The sequence below is a fragment of the Notechis scutatus genome, chromosome 3 (assembly GCF_049901735.1).
Source record: "Notechis scutatus isolate UNSWTSFEM ecotype Mainland chromosome 3, rNotScu1.2, whole genome shotgun sequence".
Taxonomy (NCBI): domain Eukaryota; kingdom Metazoa; phylum Chordata; class Lepidosauria; order Squamata; family Elapidae; genus Notechis; species Notechis scutatus.
Genome location: NC_142011.1, coordinates 6,715,529 through 6,737,928, shown reverse-complemented (window position 1 = coordinate 6,737,928; position 22,400 = coordinate 6,715,529). Strand labels below are relative to the sequence as shown.

The following is a 22,400-nucleotide window of genomic DNA, read 5'->3' as shown; positions in this document are numbered from 1 at the left end:
GTAGAAAAATACTGGGAAGGGAACAACGTTCCATGCGCCTTTGGCGTTTAGTCATGTCGGCCACATGACCACGTCTCCTCTTCGGACAGCGCTGGCTCTTCGGCTTTGTAACGGAGATAAGCACCGCCCCCTAGAGCTGGAAACGACTAGCACGTATGTGCGAGGAGAACCGTTACCTTTTACAACCCAGAAGCGAACCTGGTTGAGGCCATCTTTACGGCTTCAGGGTTGCCCCGAGAGAGAAAAGGGGAGGGGGATAGTTAGCTGGGGTTTTGTAGTCAAAACAAAATGTTTTCTTGTGGGAACCAAGGACATTTCAACAGGTGGCTGGGAAGAGGCGAAGTAGAGTAACCGAGCAACCGGCCCGCACCTCTATTGGACAATGTGACTGATGACTGGGGGGGGGGGGGGAAAGGGGAAACTTTCACTTTTGAGTTAGGTGAAAGCCACGGGAACTTTCAGAGTTGGTTTTCACCAGCTGTGCCAATATGATGTATCCAATAAATTTGCTCTTTTGAGGAAGTTTCCTGCCTCGGACTTCTGCTTTCTATGGGTGCATTACTCGGAACGCTGACAGCATGTTCCAGTCGCCCAATCCTTCTCACTCGGTTTATATGTCTGATTAATTTTGGACCCCATCAAAAGCATCCACAGTGGCTGTTTGGGGAAGAATTAAAAGACCAAGGAGCTTAGAGTGGACTATAGAAGATCAGACATCCAGCCCTTGCTATTATCAATGGAGACCGAGTGGAGCAAGTGGCCAGTTTTAAGTTCCTGGGTGTTACCATAAAAGAGGACCTGATCTGGGGGTGCTCACATTGCAGCCCTGGTCAAAAGGGCCCAGCGGAGATTATACTACCTGAGACTTCTCAGAAAACAACAACTGAATGAAAAACTGCTGGTGACCTACCGCTGCACCATAGAGAGCCTTTTAACATCCTACACCAATTGTACAGGGGCAGATAGAAAAGCACTCCAGAGGGTGAACGTCATTGCCCAGAGGATCATGGGTTGCCCTCTCCCCTCTTTGGAAGAGTTTTATAGCTCCCACTGCCTTAAAAATATTCAAAACATTCTCAAAGATCCATCTCATCCTGGGAACCCTTGTTTCTGAACTATTACCATCTGGCAGACGGCACAGGATAATAAAAACAAGGACAAATAGGCTGAAAAACAGCTTCTATCCCAGGGCAGTAACTCTATTGAATTCTACTGTATAGTGCAACATTAATGCAATATCAGGGGTTTTCAATTCTAGGTATAGAATGAGAAGGATGTGTGTTTCATTTTTATAGTTATCATATACACCGAAGATGGCATTTAATTTCGTTGTACGAGGGGCAATGACAATAAAGTAAACCAAAACCAGAAAATGATCCGGACCAAATTGATTTAGTGTCAGACGGGCGCAAACCCTAACCGAACTTGTATTTGATAGTAGCATGCTACTGTTTATGTATAGCTGTTGTGGGTGTACACAATCCGCCCCCTGCCCCCCAAAAAAACAACAACCAAGGATGCTATGCGAAAACATTCCAATATGTTTTAATACACAAAAAACAATTTTCCTGAACAGACAAAGAATTTTAATCGGGAAGGGGACTCCAGGAGGGAAGAGTTAAACCAGGAAAGTGCTTCCTTTTTAAAAAAAAATGAAATGTTTCAAACATACTAGATCAGAAACTATTGCTATGAGAAGAACAATTTAAATAGAGTTTGTTTAGGTGATATTTTTCTACTACTACAGCGAGGCGTCTGCCAGTCTACCCCTTTCCTTCCACCAAAACGCTTCTCTTTTCATACTGTATTCTCTCTTTAGGTCTATCTGCCCTTTTAGAAAATAATCTGTTGCTTAAACACATTTTTTTTCCCCACGCACTCACTTATTCCTTCCTGTATTTCGGGATAATTCTTCTACAGATTTGAAAGCACGGTTATTTAAAATCCCAAAGAAGCAGCAAACAAACAAAAACTTAAAGAGAAAAGGGGGGAAGGGGGAAAACCTGTGAGAACGGTACCTTATTTCAATTTTTTTTTTAAAAAAAGCATTTTGACGAGATGGTATGTCTCAACCAGTTTTCCTGTGGCAATCCTGTCTGTTTCTCCCTCCACTTTCTATGTGCCAACAGTACTTTTTAAATGACATATGTCACTTTCCCACCGGTCTGGTGGTTTTCTGAATTGGTCCTTGCCAAAGATAAATGTCTAGTTGAGGATTCCTACAGAATGCGGTGGAAAAGTGGAAGTAGAAAAATAGATGGCACTCTTTAAATAGCGAGGAGGAGGAGGAGGAGGAGGAGGAGGAGGAGGAAGACATGAAAGGAGAAGGAGGAGGAAGAAGAGGAGAAGAGGAGGAGGAGAAGAGGAGGAGGGAGGAGGAGGAGGAGGAGGAGGAGGAGGAGGGAAGACATGAAAGGAGAAGGAGGAGGAAGAGAGGAGAAGAGGAGGAGGAGAGGAGAAGGAGAAGAGGAGGAGGAGGAGGAGGAGGAGGAGGAGGAAGACATGAAAGGAGAAGGAGGAGGAAGAGAAGAGGAGGAGGAGAAGGAGAGAGAGGAGGAGGAGGAGGAGGAGGAGAGGAGAAGGAGGAAGACATGGAAGGAGGAGGAGGAGGAAGAGAAGAAAAGGAGAAGGCGAGAGGAGGAGGAGGAGGAGGAAGACATGGAAGGAGAAGGAAGAGGAGAGGAGGAGGAGGAGGAGGAGGAGGAGGAGGAAGAGGAAGACATGAAAGGAGAAGGAGGAGGAAGAGGAGAAGAGGAGGAGGAGGAGAAGGAGAAGAGGAGGAGGAGGAGGAGGAGGAGGAGGAGGAGGAGGAGGAGGAGGAGGAGGAGGAAGACATGAAAGGAGAAGGAGGAGGAAGAGGAGAAGAGGAGGAGGAGAAGGAGAGAAGAGGAGGAGGAGGAGAGGAGAAAGACATGGAAGGAGGAGGAGGAGGAAGAGAAGAAAAGGAGAAGGCGGAGAGGAGGAGAAGGAGGAAGACATGGAAGGAGAAGGAAGAGGAGAGGAGGAGCAGGAGGAGGAGCAGGAGGAGGAGGAGCAGGAGGAGGAGGAGGAAGAGAAGGAGGAGGGGGAGGATTCAGGTAGGCAAGCTGGATATTAGAAACCGATGCGTCCATAGGAGGGCCCACCGGCCAGAAGCTTTTCAAAGGAATTTGGAGAAAACAAACACCTGGAGACTTCAGACAGCAGAGGAAACATCTGCCTGTCAGCTAGGACTGTGAAGTCCGCTCTTCAGGATGGCTAAGCTGCTATACAAAACATCCCCTACGCAGTTCATTGTCCTCGTGACCGGTCAGCTGTCAGGATGGCACGGCCCGGGTGTGGCAAAAGAGATGCTGCCCGGCGCTCTCTCGCGCTTCTCCATGCTCGGAGCACAGAGGGATCACCCCAGGAGAGTCCCTTTGACCCAAGGCCCCCTCTTGAGGCCACGGCTCTCCTCTTCTTCTAGAACGTGTTCTTGATCTTGGCGGCCACCAGCATCAGGATCTCGCCAATCTTGCTCTGCCAGTTGCTGATGTCCTTGGAGACCTCACACCACAGCTCCCCGTGCCGGGGCTCGGCATTTTCACAGCGCTTCCTCGCCTCTTCCTGCTGTTCCTGCATCGGGATGGAAGGGGGGGGGAAAGGGGGGGGGGCAAAGCTTGCTTTAACCTTGTAGGGTTTTAAATTTGCCTTGTCGTATTTTTATCCTGCCTTTATTACTGGATGGATAATGTCAGGTGATATCAAGGGGGTAAATATTCCTTCCTCCTAGCTATTCCACAACAACCCTGTGAGGTAGGTTGGGCTACGGGAGAGTGACTGGCTAGACACCCAGCTGGCTTCCATGCCTAAGGTGGGATTAGAGCTCACGGTCACCTGGGGGGATTGGCCCAAAGTCACCCGACTAGCATTCATGACTAAAGTGGGACTAGAACTCCCGGTGTCCCGGCCAATGACGCAAGGTACGGAGTAACTTCCATGCCTAAGGCAGGACTAGAACTCACCAAAGCCACCTTAGCCTACTCTCCCCAATTAGCCAAGTCTCTCCATTAAGTCCCCGTTTGAGTTGTGCCATCTTTTCTTTTACCTCGGTGCCGTGCTGGAGCTCAAATTTATAAAAGAACGCCCAAGCGTCCCCCAGGTCAGAATCGATCTTCACGGTCCGATGGAACCATTCCCGAGCCTTGGTTATTTTGCGTTCGCTCCAGAACAACCTGCAGAGGAGGAGGAAGAAGGAGAAGACAATCTAAGGAGACCAGGAACGTCTTTCTGGTCAAAACAAGAGTCTGGAGGAGGAGGACTGTTTGATTGGGATGCTACAAGGTCCACTTGCCTTGACTCAAAAATCGGCAGAGATTCTCACTTTTAGCTACACCATTTGGGATGAACAGCCTTGGAATGAATGGTGTGGGAGGAGGAATGGATTTCCAGAGGGAAAATGGCAAACCACGGGAACAAGGAGAACCATTCAGTTGACCCTGAGGACGCAGAAAAACCTCCAAGTGGCCTCAACGACCCTCTAAAAGGATGCAAATGACCAGCTGTCTACAAGGAATATAAATCCTTCTCTTTCCCCAACCTCCTGTTAGAGCTGAAGAAGCTTCTTGGATGAAAAGCAAAACATCTTCAAAAAAAAAAAAAAAGAGTCCAGTTGCCTCTTGAAAAAAAAGCATCCTGAGGACACAGGTAAACCTCCAGGTGGCCTCAACAACCCTCTAAAAGGATGCAAATCCTTCCATTTCCCCACCACTCAGTCAGAGCTGAAGAAGCTTCTTGGATAAGGAGCGAAACATCTTCAAAAGAAAAAACAAAAACAAAGGAAGTCCAGTTGCCTCTTGAAAAAAGCACCTTTGGGACAAGGGGTTGGGCTAGAAGACCTCCAAGGACCCTTCCAGCCCTCGTATTCTATGGATAGTGGAACCTTCCTGTATAAGAGAACAAGTGGTAGCCACATAGGCTTAAAACCATTCATTTAACAACTGTTCAGAGCCCTGAGAAAAGTGACCTTGTGTTCAGATCCTCCATCATAGCATCCCCGCCCAGGGGTGGGATGCTACTGGTTCTGACCGGTTCTATAGAACCCCTTAACTTTCTAAGCAGTTCAGAGAAGTGACTTATGACCATTTTTCACACTTATGACCATTGCAACATCCCCACTGTCATGAGAGGCCAGGCAACAAGCACCTCTTGACATGAGTGATGTCGAGTTGGCCACGTCCACCCAGTCACATGACCACCAAGCCACAGCCACCAACTAAAGCCACAGAACCGGTGGTTAAAAAAATGAATTCCCCCCCCCTCCATCCCCCCCACCCGTCACGCAATCAAAATTCCGGTGTTTGGCAACCAGCATATATTTATAAGACAATTGCAGCATCCCAGGATCCTGTGAACATTTATTTATTTTATTTATTTATTTATTTGATTTGCCAATTGTTTACAAGATAATAAGTATAAGTGTATACATAGTTGTGAATACATGAAATGGGTACATATAAGAAAAATAAAAGAAGAATAAGAGAAACAATAGGACAGGGACGGTAGGCACGTTGGTGCGCTTATGCACGCCCCCTAATTTGCCACAGGCCGGCTTCTGGCAAGCAAAGCCAACGCGAGAAGCCGGATTTGCTGAACTGTACGATTCACTGAACCACCGCAGTGATTTCGCTTAACGACCGTGGCTAAAAAAGAATTTGTAAAATTGGGCACAATTAACAGCCACCGTGCTAGGCCGCAGGAAATTCTGGTCCCCGTTTTGTTTGTTAAGTTCATCGACGCAAATCTGATAAATATATAAATGAATTCATTCTCTGGTACAGCATTGTGTGATGACCCGGGGGCGTGACACAAAAATAACCAAGTCACCAAAGTAGAATAAATTCCCTTTAATGCCTCCAAACTTGGCCCCCAAGGTCCAGTTATCCTCGTCTGGAGATCAAACTCTTCCAAAAACAGTCTACAAAGGGAAGAAATGCAGTCTGAACTCAAAGTGAAGATAATTAGAAATTTTAAAAACTAACACAAAACCACGCTGAAGTAATTAACACGACAGGCCAGGATGATAAATTGCAGACTTTCAAAGGATAACGCAGAGGACGCCAAAACCCAGATAGGGCTCGGCCAAAATAATGCACGCTTTGCTTCCAGCAAGGAGCCGTGTGCAAACGCCCAACTTATATCCTGTTCTCCCAGCTGCAACCAATGAAGGGAATCAGGGCCTTTTCCTCTCCCGTAAGCCACATTGCTCCCTTCTCCATTCCTCCCTGCGTGCCCTAGGATGAAGAGGGGGTGGGCCTGGGTCTGAACGCCCAGCTGGACTGTGCCCTTCCCCCTTTCTTCCACAGCCACCAGAGCCACATTCCCACTCCCTGTCAGCTGCTCAATCTCCCCCTCAGAATCAGACTCCAACAAGGGCATGACACCGTTGCCTCTAAATGAGGAAATTTAACCGAAGCACCGCCGAAGACTCTCACCACAATGGAGAAAAGCCACCAGAACGTGGGCTGAATTCTCAACGTCCAGCTTTCCCTGCTGGTTATACGCATTCTGAAATATTCCTTCTAAAAGAAATCCCTCACGTCAGAACAGCTGCCTCTGTGCCATGTCCCAGGCACCGGTTCTGCATCGCGGCACAGGGGTTCCATCCACGCCCAGGGAGTTCCAGTTCTTGACATTTACTAAAAAGGCTACCTGGCAGATCAGGCTGTTCCACTGGGCATGTTTATGGTCTAGTAAACACGATTGGGGGCAGAGGACTTGATTGGGGGCAGAGGACTTGTTCCTTCAATTGCCTAAAGGGGGGGTGGAGGAGGAGGTTATTTGCGAAGTGGGTAGGCCTTGGAAGCGAGAGGTTGCCAAAAACTATTTACAAGGCTTGTGCTTAAGACAGAACCAAGCAAAGTTTATTTGTCGGTGCAAGAGGAAGAGAATCTTACTTTATTTTATTTTACTTTGTTTTGATCTCACTTGTGCTACTTTATAAATATTATTTATAAATATTAGGCAGCAAGCATATCTAAGACTTCTTCCTCCTCCTCCTCCTCCTCCTCCTCCTCCTCCTCCTCCTCTTTTTCTTCACAATAACAACCTTGTGAGGTGGGTTGGGTTGAGAGAAAAATGAGTCTCGCCTAGCCGGCTTTCATGCCTAAGGTGGGACTAGAACTCATTCTCTCCTGGTAATTGGTCCAAAGTCACCCAGTCAGCTTTCCTATTTAAGGCAGGACTAGAACTCTCCATCTCCTGGTGAGTAGCACCAAAGTCACCCAGCTGGCTTTCATGTTTAAAGTGGCACCGGAACTCACTCCTGGTGATCGGCCCAAAGTCACCCAGCCGACTTTCATGCTCAAGGCAGCAGCAGCAGCAGCAACTTCTCCTCTTCCACTCCACAAAGACCCTTCCCTTCTATCACTGATGATGTTACCTAGCTGGTTAAGGAAAGCAAGAAAACGTCCAAACGTCAGGGAGCATCTAGGACCCCATGGAGCGAGATTCTGGGTGAAACAACATCACCCAGTAACAGGCCAAACGGCAGGACAATTGGCTGAGGATGACTTGGCAGCAGGAAGGATGTTTGGAAGAAAGAGACAGGCGCCTACTTTATTGTGTTGGAAAGGGTTGCTACCTCTTGTCAATGGCTTTCGGGAGGGGTCCTTCGTGTTGTCTGAGCTTGCTTCTTTTCTTGCAGACGTTTCATCACCCAAATTATGTCACATCATCAGTGCTAGAAGGGAGGGAGGTTTGCAGCGGGGGGAGGACGACAACAATAATAACTCCCCTTTGGGGCTGCATGAATAGTCTCTTTGCACAGTCTGTAGATGTTGTTAATGTCTATTATAAAGACTCCAGCACCTTCTCCACCAGCGATCAGCCCCCAGATCAGCATAGATCAACTTCAAGGTCAACTTCAGATCAACCACCAAATAAGCAACACCCCAATCAAGAAACTGCCAAATAAGCCAACAGCCCAACCAAAGAATCTCTTAAGACTGCCCTCACCCAACACAGACTGGCAAGACATCAAAACATAAACAGACAGCAGATATTAACTCTTTACTAGCACTGATGAGGTTCCCTAGTTGGGTCATGAAAGGTCCACAAGAAAACAATCGAGCTTGGAGAGCACCAAGGACCCAAGTGTCAACTCGTAAAGCATCCCTAGCTTGCTCTTGAGTTGCCATAGGCGGGGAGCGGGGGGGAGAACTGGTGGAGAAGCTTGGTTGCTATGGCCAGAAGCATATTCCACACATACCTTTCTCCAGATTGTATCCCAGGTTACTAGAGCAAGCCGGAGAGGTGTGTTTGCAAAAGCGCTCCAGTTGGAGAATGTGATTTATGACACACCCTGCGAGGCGGTGGGAAACAGGGTCATAGGTGGGCAGTAAATTACATGAGGCAGGGCTGGCTGCATTTGGGAAAGGGCCGACACCTTGCTCTTAATCAATAATTGGATTTCTTTTTGAAACTTGGCTCGAGGCTCATGAATTCATTAGGGCGTCCCTGGGACACCCTGACACCAAGGATGTCAACCCTGAGATACAAATATTCTCCTTTATTGATGGCTTTCAGGGTAGAGATGGAGAAACAACGCCCAGCCACCCTGGGATTTTCCTCCAGTCAATCTGGGCCAGGAGGAGAATTGGAGAGCACACTGAGTGCTCCTTTGCTCATTAAAATAATGGGAAAAGGACCATGCGTGCTGTTCAGATGTCAGGGATGGTAGCGGAAAGGACTCCCTGGCAGGGCCAAGGACCCCACAGCACGTTCCCTAATGTTTCCCAGTCGAACGAAAAGGACTAAAAGATCCACTCAGGCTTAATTGCAAGAAGAAGGAAAAAAAATCTGCTTTGAGCCAACAGAAATACAGGACAGTGCCTTTTGTTGGTTTTATTCCCTCAGCAAAGAACATAGAATAAATAGGGTTTTTAAAGGGACCTTGGAGGTCTTCTAGTCCAACCCCTTGAAGGGGAGTGGGAAAAAACCCTTCCCTCCTATTGAAGCTTTCCTGAGCTGCCTTTTAATAAAAGGTGTTACCCAAAAGATGGCTTGATTCCCTCTCTCGAAATAATCCACCCCACCTCTTCCTTCCTTCCCTGCAGCATTTCCCCTTCGAAGGGTTACCTCGTGTGCATTATTATTTTATTTCTTTTTCATCTACAGAAAAGGAAGAAGCAAGGATGGGTACGAGGGACCAAGGGCCTGTGTGCGTGATTTTCTCTTTTGTCTTCAAAAATAGCAAAACAACCTTTCTATCTCTCCCTCGCCCCGCAAACTCCGTTCCTTCCTAGCCATGTTAGTACAGGGAAAAGTGAAATCAAAATGGCTGTTGAGGAATAGTGAAAACGGCAAAAGAGAGGTGTGAAATTACCCCTTGCTTACTTGCATCTATTACAGGGTCTCTCCACCTTGACAATTGGAAGAGATGTGGACTTCAACTCCCAGAATTCCCCAGCCAGCTGGCTGGGGAATTCTGGGAGTTGAAGTCCACACCTCTTCAAGCTATCAAGGTTGAGAGATAGTAAAATGGTCCAGCCAGTTGCACGGTGCAGGAAAGCTGGGGAATTCTGGAAATTGAAGTCTACACATCTTTAAGTTACCAAGGTTGAGAAACACTAAAGCAAGGGTCTTCAGACTTGGCAAATCAGATAACAGAAAATCAGACTTGGAAGGGACCTTGTAGGTCATCTAATCCACCCCCCACCCCCCCCCCATCCAAGCAGACTCTACACCATTTCTGACAGACGGCAGTCCAATCTCTTCTTGAAAGTCTCAAGTGATGGCGCTCCCACAACTTCCGAGGACAAGCTGTTCCATGGGTTAATTGTTCTCACTGTCAGAAAGTTTCTCCTTATTTCCAGGTTGAATCTCTCCTGATTCAGTTTCCATCCATTATTCCTTGTCTGGCCTATAGGCACTTTAGAAAATAGCTTGACCCCTTCCTCCTCTCTGGGGCAGCCCCTCAGATATTGGAAGACTGCTATCACGTCTCCCCTGGTCCTTCTCTTCACTAGGCTAGCCAAGTCCAGTTCCTGTAACCGTTCTTCATATGTTTTAGTCTCCAATCCCCTAATCATCCTAATTGCTCTTCTCTGTACTTTTTCCAGAGTCTCAACATCTTTTTTTATAATGTGGTGACCAAAACTGGATGCAGTACTCTAGGTGTGTCCTTACTAAGGCTTTATAGAGTGGTATTAGTACTTCCCTTGATCTTGACCCTCTGTTAATGCAACTTAGGATTGCATTGGCTTTTTTTGGCTGCTGCTGCCACACTGCTGGCTCCTATTTAGCTGGTTGTCCACTAAGACTCCAAGATCCCTCTCACAGTTCCTGCTATTGAGCCTGGTTTCCCCCAGTCTATATGTGTCCTTTGGGTTTTTCTTGCCTAAGTGTAGGACTTTCCTTTTCTCTACACTGAATTTCATTTTGTTAGATACGGCCCAGTGTTCTAGTCTGTCAAGATCCATCTGAATCTTGAGCCTATCTTCTTGGGTGTTAGCTATTCCTGCCAGCTTAGTATCATCTGCAAATTTGGTAAGTTCTCCTTCTATTCCCTCATCTAAGTCGTTTATGAAGACATTGAAGAGTACTGGGCCTAAGACGGAACCTTGGTGGCATCCCGCTGTTTACTTTCCTCCACGTCTAAGACTTGTGGACTTCAACTCCCAGCATTCCTGAGCTAACATGACTGGAGGAGGAATTCTGGGAGTTTGAAGTCCACAAGTCTTAAAGCTGCCAAGTTTGAAGACCCCTGCGCTAAAGTGATCCAGCCAGCTGTGCAGAAAAACTGGGAGTTGAGGAATTCTGGGAGTTGAAGTCCACCCACCTTTAAACCGCCAAGATTGCATAACACTGGCCTAGGTCCTCAGCCTTTAGCAAATATTCCTTTCTGATCTTTTTTCTGATCTGTGTATCTGGATTCGTATCTGCATGAGAGGGTAGTATTCAACCTCCTTAAAATAAAACAGGCATTACGACTTACTTGGCCACTGCCAGGAGGACGTGAGGATCGTGTTCACACTTCTTCAGAGCGTCCACGCTCTTGGTCTTCCGCTGAGGCCTGGCCTCTAAGAAGATGGCTTCCGACCACAGGATTCCTAAAAGGCAGAAGAGGCAGAAGTCAGAACTGATCCAGGAAGGGGGTCTAGGACAATTTGCCGCAGCCGATTCGCCATGGTCAAGGGAAGGATAATTTCCTCAGCCGCGGCAGGATTTACAATTGATACGACCTATAACTGTAATAGGCAGGCTCCATTGTGGTCCTGTGTTGAGAACTACCTGTACTTTAAAAAAAGAGGGGGGGGGGGAAATAAATGAGTAGAATGGAATGGAACAGAGAACTAGAATAGAATAGAATAGAATAGAATAGAATAGAATAGAATAGAATAGAATAACTGGAATGGAACGGAATGGAACAGGAAAGGGAAGGGAAAGGGAAAGGGAAAGGGAAAGGAAAAGGAAAAGGAAAAGGAAAAGGAAAAGGAAAAGGAAAAGGAAAGGAAAGGAAAGGAAAGGAAAGGAAAGGAAAGAAAAGAAAAGAAAAGAAAAGAAAAGAAAAGAAAAGAAAAGAAAACTGGAATAGAATAGAGAACTGGAATGGAGTGGAATGGGATAGAATAGAAGTTGGAAGGGAACTCGGAGGCCTTATAGTCCAACCCTTGCTCAGGCAGAAACCCTGTACCATTTCAGATAGTTATCTAATCTCTTCTTAAAAACTTCCACTGTTGCAGCACCCACAAGTTCTGGAGGCAAGTTGTTCCACTGGTTAATTGTTCTCACTTTCAGGAAATCTGTCTCAGTTCTAGATCACTTCTCTCCTTGATCAGGGTTCATCCACTGCTTCTTGTCCAGCCTTTCTGATGCCTTAAGTCAGGGGTCTTCAACCTTCACAGCTTTAAGACTTGTGGACTTCAACTCCCAGAATTCCTCCTCCAGTCATGTTAGCTCAGGAATTCTGGGAGTTGAAGTCGCAGGTCTTAAACTTGCCAAGTTTGAAGACCCCTTGCCTTAAGAGAATAAGTCAATCCTCTTTTCTTTGTGGCAACCCCTGAGATATTAGAAGACTGCTATCATGTCTCCCCTAGTCCTTTTTTTCATCAAACTAGACCTACCCGATTCCAGCAACTGTTCATTGAAAGTTTTAATCTCCAGTCCCCTAATCATCCTGGTTGCTCTTCTCTGCACTCTTTCTATAGTCTCAACATCTTTTTTACATCGTGCCGACCAAAACTCAACACAGTATTCCAGGTGTGGCCTTACCAAGGCATGGTAAAACAGTATTTAACACTTTGTTGTTAATTGTATTGTACGGTATTGTCAGGTTGAGCAAAGTTGCCAAACCGGAATGACGCCTTTCGTACCCGAATTGGGACACTCCTGCAGTGCTTTGGCCATCAAAGTGTTTGCAATGTTCTTCAGTCCAGCTCTGTACTCCAAACGCACCGATTCCAGCCTACAGAAAGACAAAGCACCTGTCAGCGTTCCAGCTAACCAACTCCAATCCAATAAACTCCGAGACGGGCATTTCCTCAAAAGTTCCGTTTTATTAGAGTTGTCATATTGGCACACCTGGGAAAACTCGAATCTGAGAGTTCTGGGTTTTCCCTTCCCCAAGAGAAATTCAAAGATCCATTCCCTGCACCCATCAGTGGCCCAATCAAATCATCGTCCCAACTCCACACACTCCTCTCCAGGTGCAAGGTAACTTGTCCTTGACTCTCGGAGAATGAATGTTGTTGAGTCTAATCTTCTACCTCACTATGAAATCCCCCCCTCCCAAATTCCCAGGCACTGAATGTGGCTGTGATGACCTGGGGCGTGGCACAAAAGCAACAAAGTCACAAAAGTAGGCAAAGTCCCTTTAATACCTTCCAACTTGGCCCCCAATGTCCAGTTAACTTCGGCTGGAGATGAAAACTCTCCCAGGAACAGGAGAGTTTAAGGGGAGGAAATTCAGTCCGAACCCAAAGTATATATAATTATAAATAAAAATCAACACAAACCACGCTGCAGCAATTAACAGGAGAGGGCAGGATAAGGAATTGCAGACTTCAAAGCCAACGAAACACACACAGATGGGGAGGATGCCAGAACCCAGATAAGCCTCGGCAAACAGATAATTCATGCTTTGCTTCCAGCAAGGTGCTGTGTGCAGCTTCCCTTTTTAAAACCTGTTTTCTCAGCTGCAGCTAATGAAGGGAATCGGGGCCTTTTCCTCCCCTGTAAGCCATGCAACTTACGTTGCTCCCTTCTCTGTTCCTCCCTGCGTGCCCTAGGATGAAGAGGGGGTGGGCCTGGTCTTCCTCTGAATGCCCTCTCCCTTGTTCTATCTCTCCCCTGCTCTGCCCAGCCGGACTGTGCCCTTCCCCAGTTTCTTCCACAGCCACCGGAGCCACACTCCCACTCCCTGTCAGCTGTTCGACCTCCCCCTCCGAATCAGATTCCAACAGGGGCATGACAATGGCAGCCTCAAAGCTTCTAAATAAAAAATGGCTCCCAAGGCTGACAGCACCAGGTTTTAGCTAGGAAAGGTGGAAAGGTGGAAAGGCTCCAGGAAGGCTTTCCTCAAACCTTCATAGGGGTTTCCTTCCTTTTTCGTTTTAGCATTTTATTTTACAGGTAGTCCTCAACTTACAACAGTCTGTTTTGTGACCGTTCAAAGTTACTACGGCATTGAAAAATGGGAGCATTTTCCACACTTATGACCATTGCAGAATCCCCATGGTCCCATGATCAAAATTCAGACGCTTGGCAACTGACTCATATTTATGACGGCTGCAGTGATCTTCCAGGTCATGTGTTCCCCTTTTATGACCTTACAAGCAAAGTCCATGGATTCACTTAACAACTGTGGGACTAACTTAACAACTGCAGTGATTCACTTAACAACTGTGGCAAAATGTGACATGGGGCAAAACTCAGTCCACAAATGTCTCGCTTATCAACAGAAATTTTGGGCTCAATTACAGTCGTTTAGTGGAGGGCTACCTAAGCATTTTATTCAGGAAATTAAAATACAAATGGGAAAAAATAGAAAAAGGAAAAAAAAATTTTCCAAACGAAGTAGATAAAACGTTAAAAAAATATGTGCATTAGAAAGAACAAAAAACCAAAACACACACACACACATATATATATTGTCCTGTGTGGTTGAATACTGATAAATATATTGCAGCAATATTACTTTCTCCCCCTTGTAAAGCAAGCTTGCAATTTATCAACTTCACTATCTGGTGAACAACCAACTTGGCCTGTCCTCTATCTACTGTATGTAACAGGTAATTGAACAGTGGCTGCGCAGTGGCTCCGAGATTAAAGATACTGAGTTTGTCAGCTGTAAAGCTGACCGCCCGGGTTTGAGATCCGAGCACCTTGAGATGGGGTGAGCTCCAGTGGTGGGATTCAAATATTTTTACTATGGGTTCTGTGGGCGTGGCTTGGTGGGTGTGGCTTGGCTTGGTGGGCATGGCAGAGGAAGGATACAGCAAAATTCCCATTCCCTCCCCACCCCACTAACCTGCTTTCCAGCTCCGTTCTCCTCTGCAGGGCAACCAAAGAAGACCCAGCCAATCAGCTGGGACTCAGGAGGCAGAGAATAGATGGGGGCGGGGCCAGTCAGAGGTGGTATTCCAAACTACTCAAAATTTCCACTACCGGTTCTCCGGAACTGGTCAGAACCTGCTGAATGCCACCTCTGGTGAGCTCCTATCGTTACCGCAGCTCCTGCCAACCTAGCAGTTCGAAAGCATGCAAATGCGAGTAGATAAATAGGCATCACTTCCACGGGAAAGTAAGAGCGTTCTGTAACATCATGCTGGCCACATGACTGTCTTTTGGACAGTGCTGGCTCAATGGCCTTCAAACAGAGGTGAGCATCGTTCCCTAGAGCGGGGGTCTCCAACCATGGCAACTTTAAGCCTGGTGGGGAATTCTGGGAGTTGAAGTCCTCCAGGCTGAAAGTTGCCAAGGTTGGAGACCCCTGCCCTAGAGTCAGCAATGGCCAGTGGAGTAAAAATGCCCAGGCGAAGTTAAACTTCGAAGTCTTCTGTTAATAATCTATTATTGTATTTAACTCTATGAAAGTCTGCCGCGGCTTCTGATCGACAGTAAAATGTCCTCTTACCACAAATCTTGGTTCTTGGGATTCTTCAGACGAGATTTCTCCAGGATGGCTCTGGCTCGGGTGAGCTGACCGACCTTCTCCTCCAGTCTGGACAGCAGCAGCCAAAGAGGGATTGAACCAGGGCATTTTTTCAGCTGTTGGGAAGTAAAGACAGAGAGAAAATGTTGTACAGGTAGTTCTCAACTTACCACCACCGTTGCAGTGGTGGGATTCAAACATTTTTACTACTGGTTATGTGGGCGTGGCTTGGTAGGTGTGGCTTGGTGGGCGTGGCAGGGGAAGGATGCTGTAAAATCTCCATTCCCTCCCCACCCCACTAACCTGCTTTCCAGCTCTGTTCTCCTGCGCAGGACAACCAAAGAAGACCCAGCCAATCAGCTGGGACTCAATGGGAGGCAGAGAATAGATGGGGGCGGGGCCAGTTCTCCAAACTACTCAAAATTTCCGCTACCGTTTCTCCAGTACTGATCAGAACCTGATGAATACCACCTCTGCAGCGTTCGTTTAGTGACCATTTGGCACTGGAAAAAAAGGGGACTTATGACTGGCTTATGGCCGTTCCAGCATCTCCATGGTCACATGATTAAAATTTAGACACTGGTTTGAATTTATAGAATAGGATAGAATAGTATTTTATTTTTTTCTTTATGTACACTGAGAGCATATACACTCTGTGTGTCTAATCACACTTGGCCAATAAATAATTCCTATTCTATTCTATTCTATTATTCTATTCTATTCTATTCTATTCTATTCTATTCCATTCTATTCTATTCCATTCCCATCCCATATATTTTATTCTTTTTCATTCTATTCTATTCTATTCTATGACGGTTGCAGTCCCTCTTGGGACCTTCTGGAGAGCAAAGTCACTGGAGAAACCAGATTCTCTTAATAATTCTGTTACTGACTTCATAACTGCAATGATTCCTCAACATAGGAGCTAGTCTGTTATGGGTAATCCTCGACTTACGACCACAATGGAGCCCAAAATTTCTGTTGTTAAGTGAGATGTTTGTTAAGTCAACTCTGCCCCATTTTACGAACTTTCTTGCCACAGTTGTTAAGTCAATCACTGCAGTTGATTAGTATCTCGGTTTTTAAGTAAATCTGACTTCCCCTATTGACTCGGCTTGTCAGGTCGTAAAAGGGGATCGTGTGATCCCTGGACGCTGCAACCGTCATAAAGGTGAACCAGCTGCCAAGCATCCAAATTTTGATCATGTGATCGTGGGGACGCTGCAAAGGTCGTAACTGTGAAAAACTGTCATAATACGGCAGTTTTTTTCCAGTGGTGTTGTAACTTTGAACAGTCACTAAACAAACTGTTGTAAGTTGAGGACTACCTGTATTTAAACTTTCTGGCAAAAAAAACCCACATTCATTGTGAACATTGAGTTCACTTAATGACTATGGTGTTCTCTCAATGACCACCATATTTGTTTATGATTGCTACATTCACTTAAGGACTTGGGTATGTCTAGTTTGATGAAAAGAAGGACTAGGAGTGACATGGTCACGTGAAGTATTAGTATCACCTTAGTAAGGCCACACCTGGAATATTGCATCCAGTTTTGGTCCTCACATTACAGAAAAGATGTTGAGACTCTAGAAAGAGTACAGAGAAGAGCAACTAAGAGGATTAAGGGGCTGGAAGGTAAAACAAATGAAGAACGATTGCAGGAACTGGGCACGTCTACTTTAATGAAAAGAAGGACTAGGGGTGATACAATAGCAGTGTTCCAGTATTTGAGGGGCTGCCCCAAAGAAGAGGGAGTCAAGCTATTCTCCAAAGCATCTGAGGGCAGGTAAACGTGGAAGGGCAGAGCAAAGTAACTTGAATATTGCTAATTCATGAACATTCATGCTTATATCATAAATTACTTATGTATGACAGTTATCATTTTCACCTTTGGGACAACCATGACCTGGAGGGCGGAGGATCTCTACAGACTTTTAACTATACAATTTGGGTGTCAACTCATAAAATATTTCTATGGTCTGTTTAGAGCTGCCAACAGAAAGGGAGGGGGGAGCAGTGCAGCAGCTTGGCAACCAAAAGTGCATTCCATAAATAAGTTTTCAAAGATAGTAACAAGGTGGCTGAAGTTTCTGCTGCGGCAAAATTCTACCTGGAGAGCCTGATATCTGATTACTCTGGGCTATGGATGTGTCCCATTGGAGAATATGAATTACAATACACCCAGGGCGTGGGGGGAAACCAGGGTCAAGGGTGACAATGAATGATGTGTCTCAGAGTCGGCTACACCCAGGCAGGGCCGGACCTTTTAACTCCCAATAAATCCTTTTGGAAGTTTTGGAAGTTTGGCTCGAGACTCATGATTTAATTGGGCTTACGTGCTGGAATCCTGACAGCAGGACCAGAAGCCATGGGTGGAAACTAATCAAGGAGAGAAGCAACCTAGAACTAAGGAGAGTGAGAATAATTAATCAGTGGAACAACTTGCCTCCAGAAGTTGCGAATGCTCCAACACTGGAAGATTTTAATAAGAGATTGGACAGCCATTGCTCTGAAAGGGTATAGGGTTTCCTGCCTAAGCAGGGGGCTGGACTAGAAGACCTCCAAGGTCCCTTCCAACTCCGTTATTCTATTCTATTCTATTCTATTCTATTCTATTCTATTCTATTCTATTCCATTCCATTCCATTCCATTCCATTCCATTCCATTCCATTCCATTCCATTCCATTCCATTCCATTCCATTCTATTCTATTCTACTAGCCCACACGGAGATAAATACATTTTGAGACAGCCCGCGATCGTCTCAGAGAACGGGAGAGGCTTACTCCTTGATTATAAGCATCCCGGGCTTTCTCGATCAGCTCCTCCTGCTCTTCGATCTGCCCTTTCATCATCCAGAGCTTGGGGAAGTCTTCATAATGCTTCAGGGCTTCCTCGCAGAGTTCCTGGGCCGCAGCAATGTTCCCAAGCACCCACTCGAGTTTGACGGATTTCATGAAGACCTGGAGGAGGAGGAGCGAGGACCCTTGACCTTTGACCCTAATCCAGGGGGGAACCCCCCCCCAACCCCACCTTCCAAGACTCTTTAGATCCTTGCACACGCTCGCCAGTGGTCCTGAGGACAACCACTCGGCTGCACAGCGTCTGCTCCACCGCTGACTGTAACAGCCTAGCAGCTGGTTTCAAGTTGCTCCTTAGCCACCCCCCAGCTCTTAGAAAGGAAAAATGGGAAGATTGTAAACTATAGATATGGATTTTGATCTGCTTAGCAATGTTGTGCGGGGGAGGGGGGATGAGAAAAATTGGACTAATAACAAATTAATGGTAGTAGTTATAGCATGGGAGTTAATTTGCTCAAGTGGTTAAAGCACCAGATTAGAAACTCTGAGATCTAGTCTTGCCTTAAGCATGGCACCCAACTAGGTGACTTTAGGCCAATCACCAGGAGACTGAGAGTTCTAGTCCCGCCTTAGGCATGAAAGCCAGCTGGGCATGAAAGACTTTGGGCCAATCACCAGGTGACTATGAATTCTAGTCCTGCCTTAGGCATGAAAGCCAGCTGGGTGACTTTGGGCCAATCACCAGGAGACTGAGAGTTCTAGTCCCTCCTTAGGCATGAAAGCCAGCTGGGTGACTTTGGGCCAATCACCAGGAGACTATGAGTCCTAGTCCTGCCTTAGGCATGAAAGCCAGCTGGGCATGAAAGCCACTTTGGGCCAATCACCAGATGACTATGAATTCTAGTCCCGCCTTAGGCATGAAAGCCAGCTGGGTGACTTTGGGCCAATCACCAGGAGACTGAGAGTTCTAGTCCCGCCTTAGGCATGAAAGCCAGCTGGGTGACTTTGGGCCAATCACCAGGAGACTATGAGTCCTAGTCCTGCCTTAGGCATGAAAGCCAGCTGGGCATGAAAGCCACTTTGGGCCAATCACCAGATGACTATGAATTCTAGTCCCGCCTTAGGCATGAAAGCCAGCTGGGTGACTGTGGGCCAATCACCAGGAGACTGAGAGGTCTAGTCCCGCCTTAGGCATGAAAGCCAGCTGGGCATGAAAGCCACTTTGGGCTAATCACCAGATGACTAGGAATTCTAGTCCCGCCTTAGGCATGAAAACTGGCTGGGTGACTTTGGGCCAATCACCAGGAGACTATGAGTTCTAGTCCTGCCTTAGGCATGAAAGCCAGCTGGGCATGAAAGCCACTTTGGGCCAATCACCAGATGACTATGAATTCTAGTCCTGCCTTAGGCATGAAAGCCGGCTGGGTGTCTTTGGGCCAATCACCAGGAGACTATGAGTTCTAGTCCTGCCTTAGGCATGAAAGCCAGCTGGGTGACTTTGGGCCAATCACCAGGAGACTGAGAGTTCTAGTCCCTCCTTAGGCATGAAAACCAGCTGGGAGACTTTGGGCCAATCACCAGGAGACTGAGAGTTCTAGTCCCGCCTTAGGCATGAAAACCAGCTGGGAGACTTTGGGCCAATCACCAGGTGACTATGAATTCTAGTCCCGCCTTAGGCATGAAAACCAGCTGGGTGACTTTGGGCCAATCACCAGGAGACTATGAGTTCTAGTCCCTCCTTAGGCATGAAAAACAGCTGGGAGACTTTGGGCCAATCACCAGGAGACTATGAATTGTAGTCCCGCCTTAGGCATGAAAACTGGCTGGGTGTCTTTGGGCCAATCACCAGGTGACTATGAATTCTAGTCCCGCCTTAGGCATGAAAACTGGCTGGGTGTCTTTGGGCCAATCACCGGGAGACTTTGAGTCCTACTCCCACCTTAGGCATGACAGCATGGCCACTGATAAGAATTCTGGGAGTTGAAGTCCATACTGCTAGAAAAGGCCAAAGTTGGGATATACTGAACCGAGCAGATTGGCTGAAAACATAGCTCTAGGCTAGGCCTTAACGGCTGAATTCCTTTCAACAGATTTGCCTTCTCCCAGAAGAGTGGACTTACTCTAGCCGTTGGGGCACTGCTACGGGCCTTGGCCAGCAAACGCCTTGCTCGTTCGTATTCGTTGTTTTCGGATTCCAACTTCACGGCAGCCAGCCAAATCTCTTCACTGTTTGGATTGGCCTGAAAATATAAGTCAAAGAGAGAAAAAGTCAGGAAAGAAGCGTCAGAAAAATTCCCTTTCATGGATTGTATGTATCAGCTGAATCCTCCACTACTTCGACGCTGTTCTTCGTGGCACTTTGTGCTAGCTGAATATCATGAGAGCCTAAACATCACATATCATGGTCTGGAGGTTAAGGCACCAGATTAGAAAGCAGGAGGGCTGAACTGTGGGGTCCTTGGTGCTTAATATATAAATGTATATAAATAAAAACTTCCTTTATTTATCGTTGCTATTGCTATTATTATTTCATCTTCAATTTGATTCATAGTCTGTGGACTGGTAAAAACTGAACAGTTCAGGTCCTAACCAAGGACCTAAGAATTGTTAAGGTAACATCTAAGTACCGTATTTTTCGGTGCGTAAGACACACTATTATTCCACTCCCAAAAAGTGGGCGGAAATGTCTATGCGTCTTATACAGCAAATATTGCCGAAGCCCCGCCCACCCCGCCCCACCCTTCGGCCTCTGCCTCCCAGCCGTTTGCCCCCTGGCAGCAAACGGCAAACAGCCTGTTTCAGCTTCAACACAGCCTGATTAACACAAGCAGCCGATTGTCGGATGGTTCGGCCTCCCGACGATCAGCTATTTCAGGCTGCAGGGATTGCCATCACCTATTGCTGCCTCTGCGCGCCCCATTTTTGGCCTCCGCGCTCCGTTTTTGGCCTACGCGTGCCCTGTTTTCGGCCTCTGCATGCCCCGTTTTCAGCTCATTCCGGATGGCGAGGGTTCACAAAGGGCGGAAAATGGGGCATGCAGGCTAGGGAATTCTGGGAATTGACGTCCACGCTTCAAGTTGGTATGGCTGAGAAACACTAAAGGCGTCCAACCGTCTGCCCTATGCAGGAAAGCTGCGGAATTCTGAGGGTTGAAGTCCACACCTCTTCAAGTTGTCCAGACTGAGAAAGACGGCTAGAAACATTTAGCCCTATGTTCCAAAGCGGTCATGTCAACTCGTAAATCTTTCCTATGCCTGGTTCCGAATTGCCATAAGAAAGGGGCGGGGGGAGGCCTGAGGGAGCAGCGCAGCGGGTGAAGGCCAGAAGCACATTCCACACTTATCTTGTGGAGATTGTAGCCTAGGATACTGGATCTTCTACCCTTCTATCTGGAGAGTGTGATTGAGGACACCCAGCCCGTGAAGGTGTTTCATTGGAGAATCTGATTTAATGACACACCCAGGGAGGGTGGGGGAGAAACAGGATCGTAGCTGATAGTAAATTATGTGTCTCAGAGTTGGCTTCATATGGGTTAGTGCCGGACATGTTGCTCCTAATAAATCTTTTGGATTCTTTTGAAGCTTGGCTCGAGGCTCATGATTTCATTCGGGCAATCGTCGGAACCCTGACACTCACCTGGAAAGCCAAGGCCAGAATGCTCCTGGCCGCAGGGACGTCTCCGGCCAACCATTTGGATTTTGCCCCCATGAGCCACAAGACCTCAGCCTTGGGACAGTGAGCCACCGCCCTTTGCAAAAGAGCTTCCAACGATTCCCTGAAAATAAGACAGAAACCCGAGGAAATTAGAATGCAAATGTCCGGGCTTCTAACGTGTGATTTTAAATTTAAAGAAGCAATACCGGTGGTCCTCGACTTACACCAAGTTCGTTTAGTGACCGTTCTGAAAATTACAACGGTGCTGAAAAAAGTGACTTAATGACCATTTTTCACACTTATGACTATTGCAGCATCCCCAAGGTCGCATGATCAAAAATTCAGACGCTTGTCAACTGGTTCATATTTATGACGGTCAGTGTTCCAGGGTCATGTGATCCCCTTTTGTGACCTTCTGAAAAACCAAGACAATGGGGAAGCCAGATTCACTTAACAATCATGTTGCTAACATGACATCTGCAGCGATTCACTTAACACCTGTGGCAAGAAAGGTCATAAAAAACGGGACAAAGCTCACTAAACAAATGTCCCACTTAGCAACAGAAATTTAGGACTCAATTGTAAGTGGTAAGTCGAGGCCACCCTAAGCATTTTATTCAGAAAGTTAAAATACAGTACTAATTGGAAAAATAGAAAAAGGGGAAAAATTTCCCAAAAGTAGACAAAACATTTTTTAAAATGTGCATTAAAAAAAGACCAAAGACCAAAACGCATACACATATATTATCCTCCCTGGTTGAATATTGATAAATAATATCGAAGCAATATTAGTTTCTCCCCCTCGCGAAGCGGGGGCCGCAATTTATCAAC

General features: G+C 46.6%; 1 protein-coding gene across 1 annotated transcript in view; it reads right to left on the bottom strand.

Annotated features, from left to right (window-relative positions):
• Window positions 1-2,466: 2,466 nt before the first annotated feature.
• PRPF6 (pre-mRNA processing factor 6) overlaps window positions 2,467-22,400 on the bottom strand; it is a 54,839-nt gene continuing 34,905 nt past the window's right edge. Inside the window, exons 14-21 of the mRNA XM_087962330.1 lie at window positions 21,552-21,690; window positions 20,036-20,155; window positions 17,901-18,077; window positions 15,095-15,228; window positions 12,333-12,424; window positions 10,955-11,069; window positions 4,067-4,193; window positions 2,467-3,594 (exon numbers count right to left, since the gene is read on the bottom strand). Coding sequence (XP_087818456.1) covers window positions 3,442-3,594; window positions 4,067-4,193; window positions 10,955-11,069; window positions 12,333-12,424; window positions 15,095-15,228; window positions 17,901-18,077; window positions 20,036-20,155; window positions 21,552-21,690 — 1,057 coding nt within the window. The 3' untranslated portion in view covers window positions 2,467-3,441. The remainder of the gene's footprint in view (window positions 3,595-4,066; window positions 4,194-10,954; window positions 11,070-12,332; window positions 12,425-15,094; window positions 15,229-17,900; window positions 18,078-20,035; window positions 20,156-21,551; window positions 21,691-22,400) is intronic.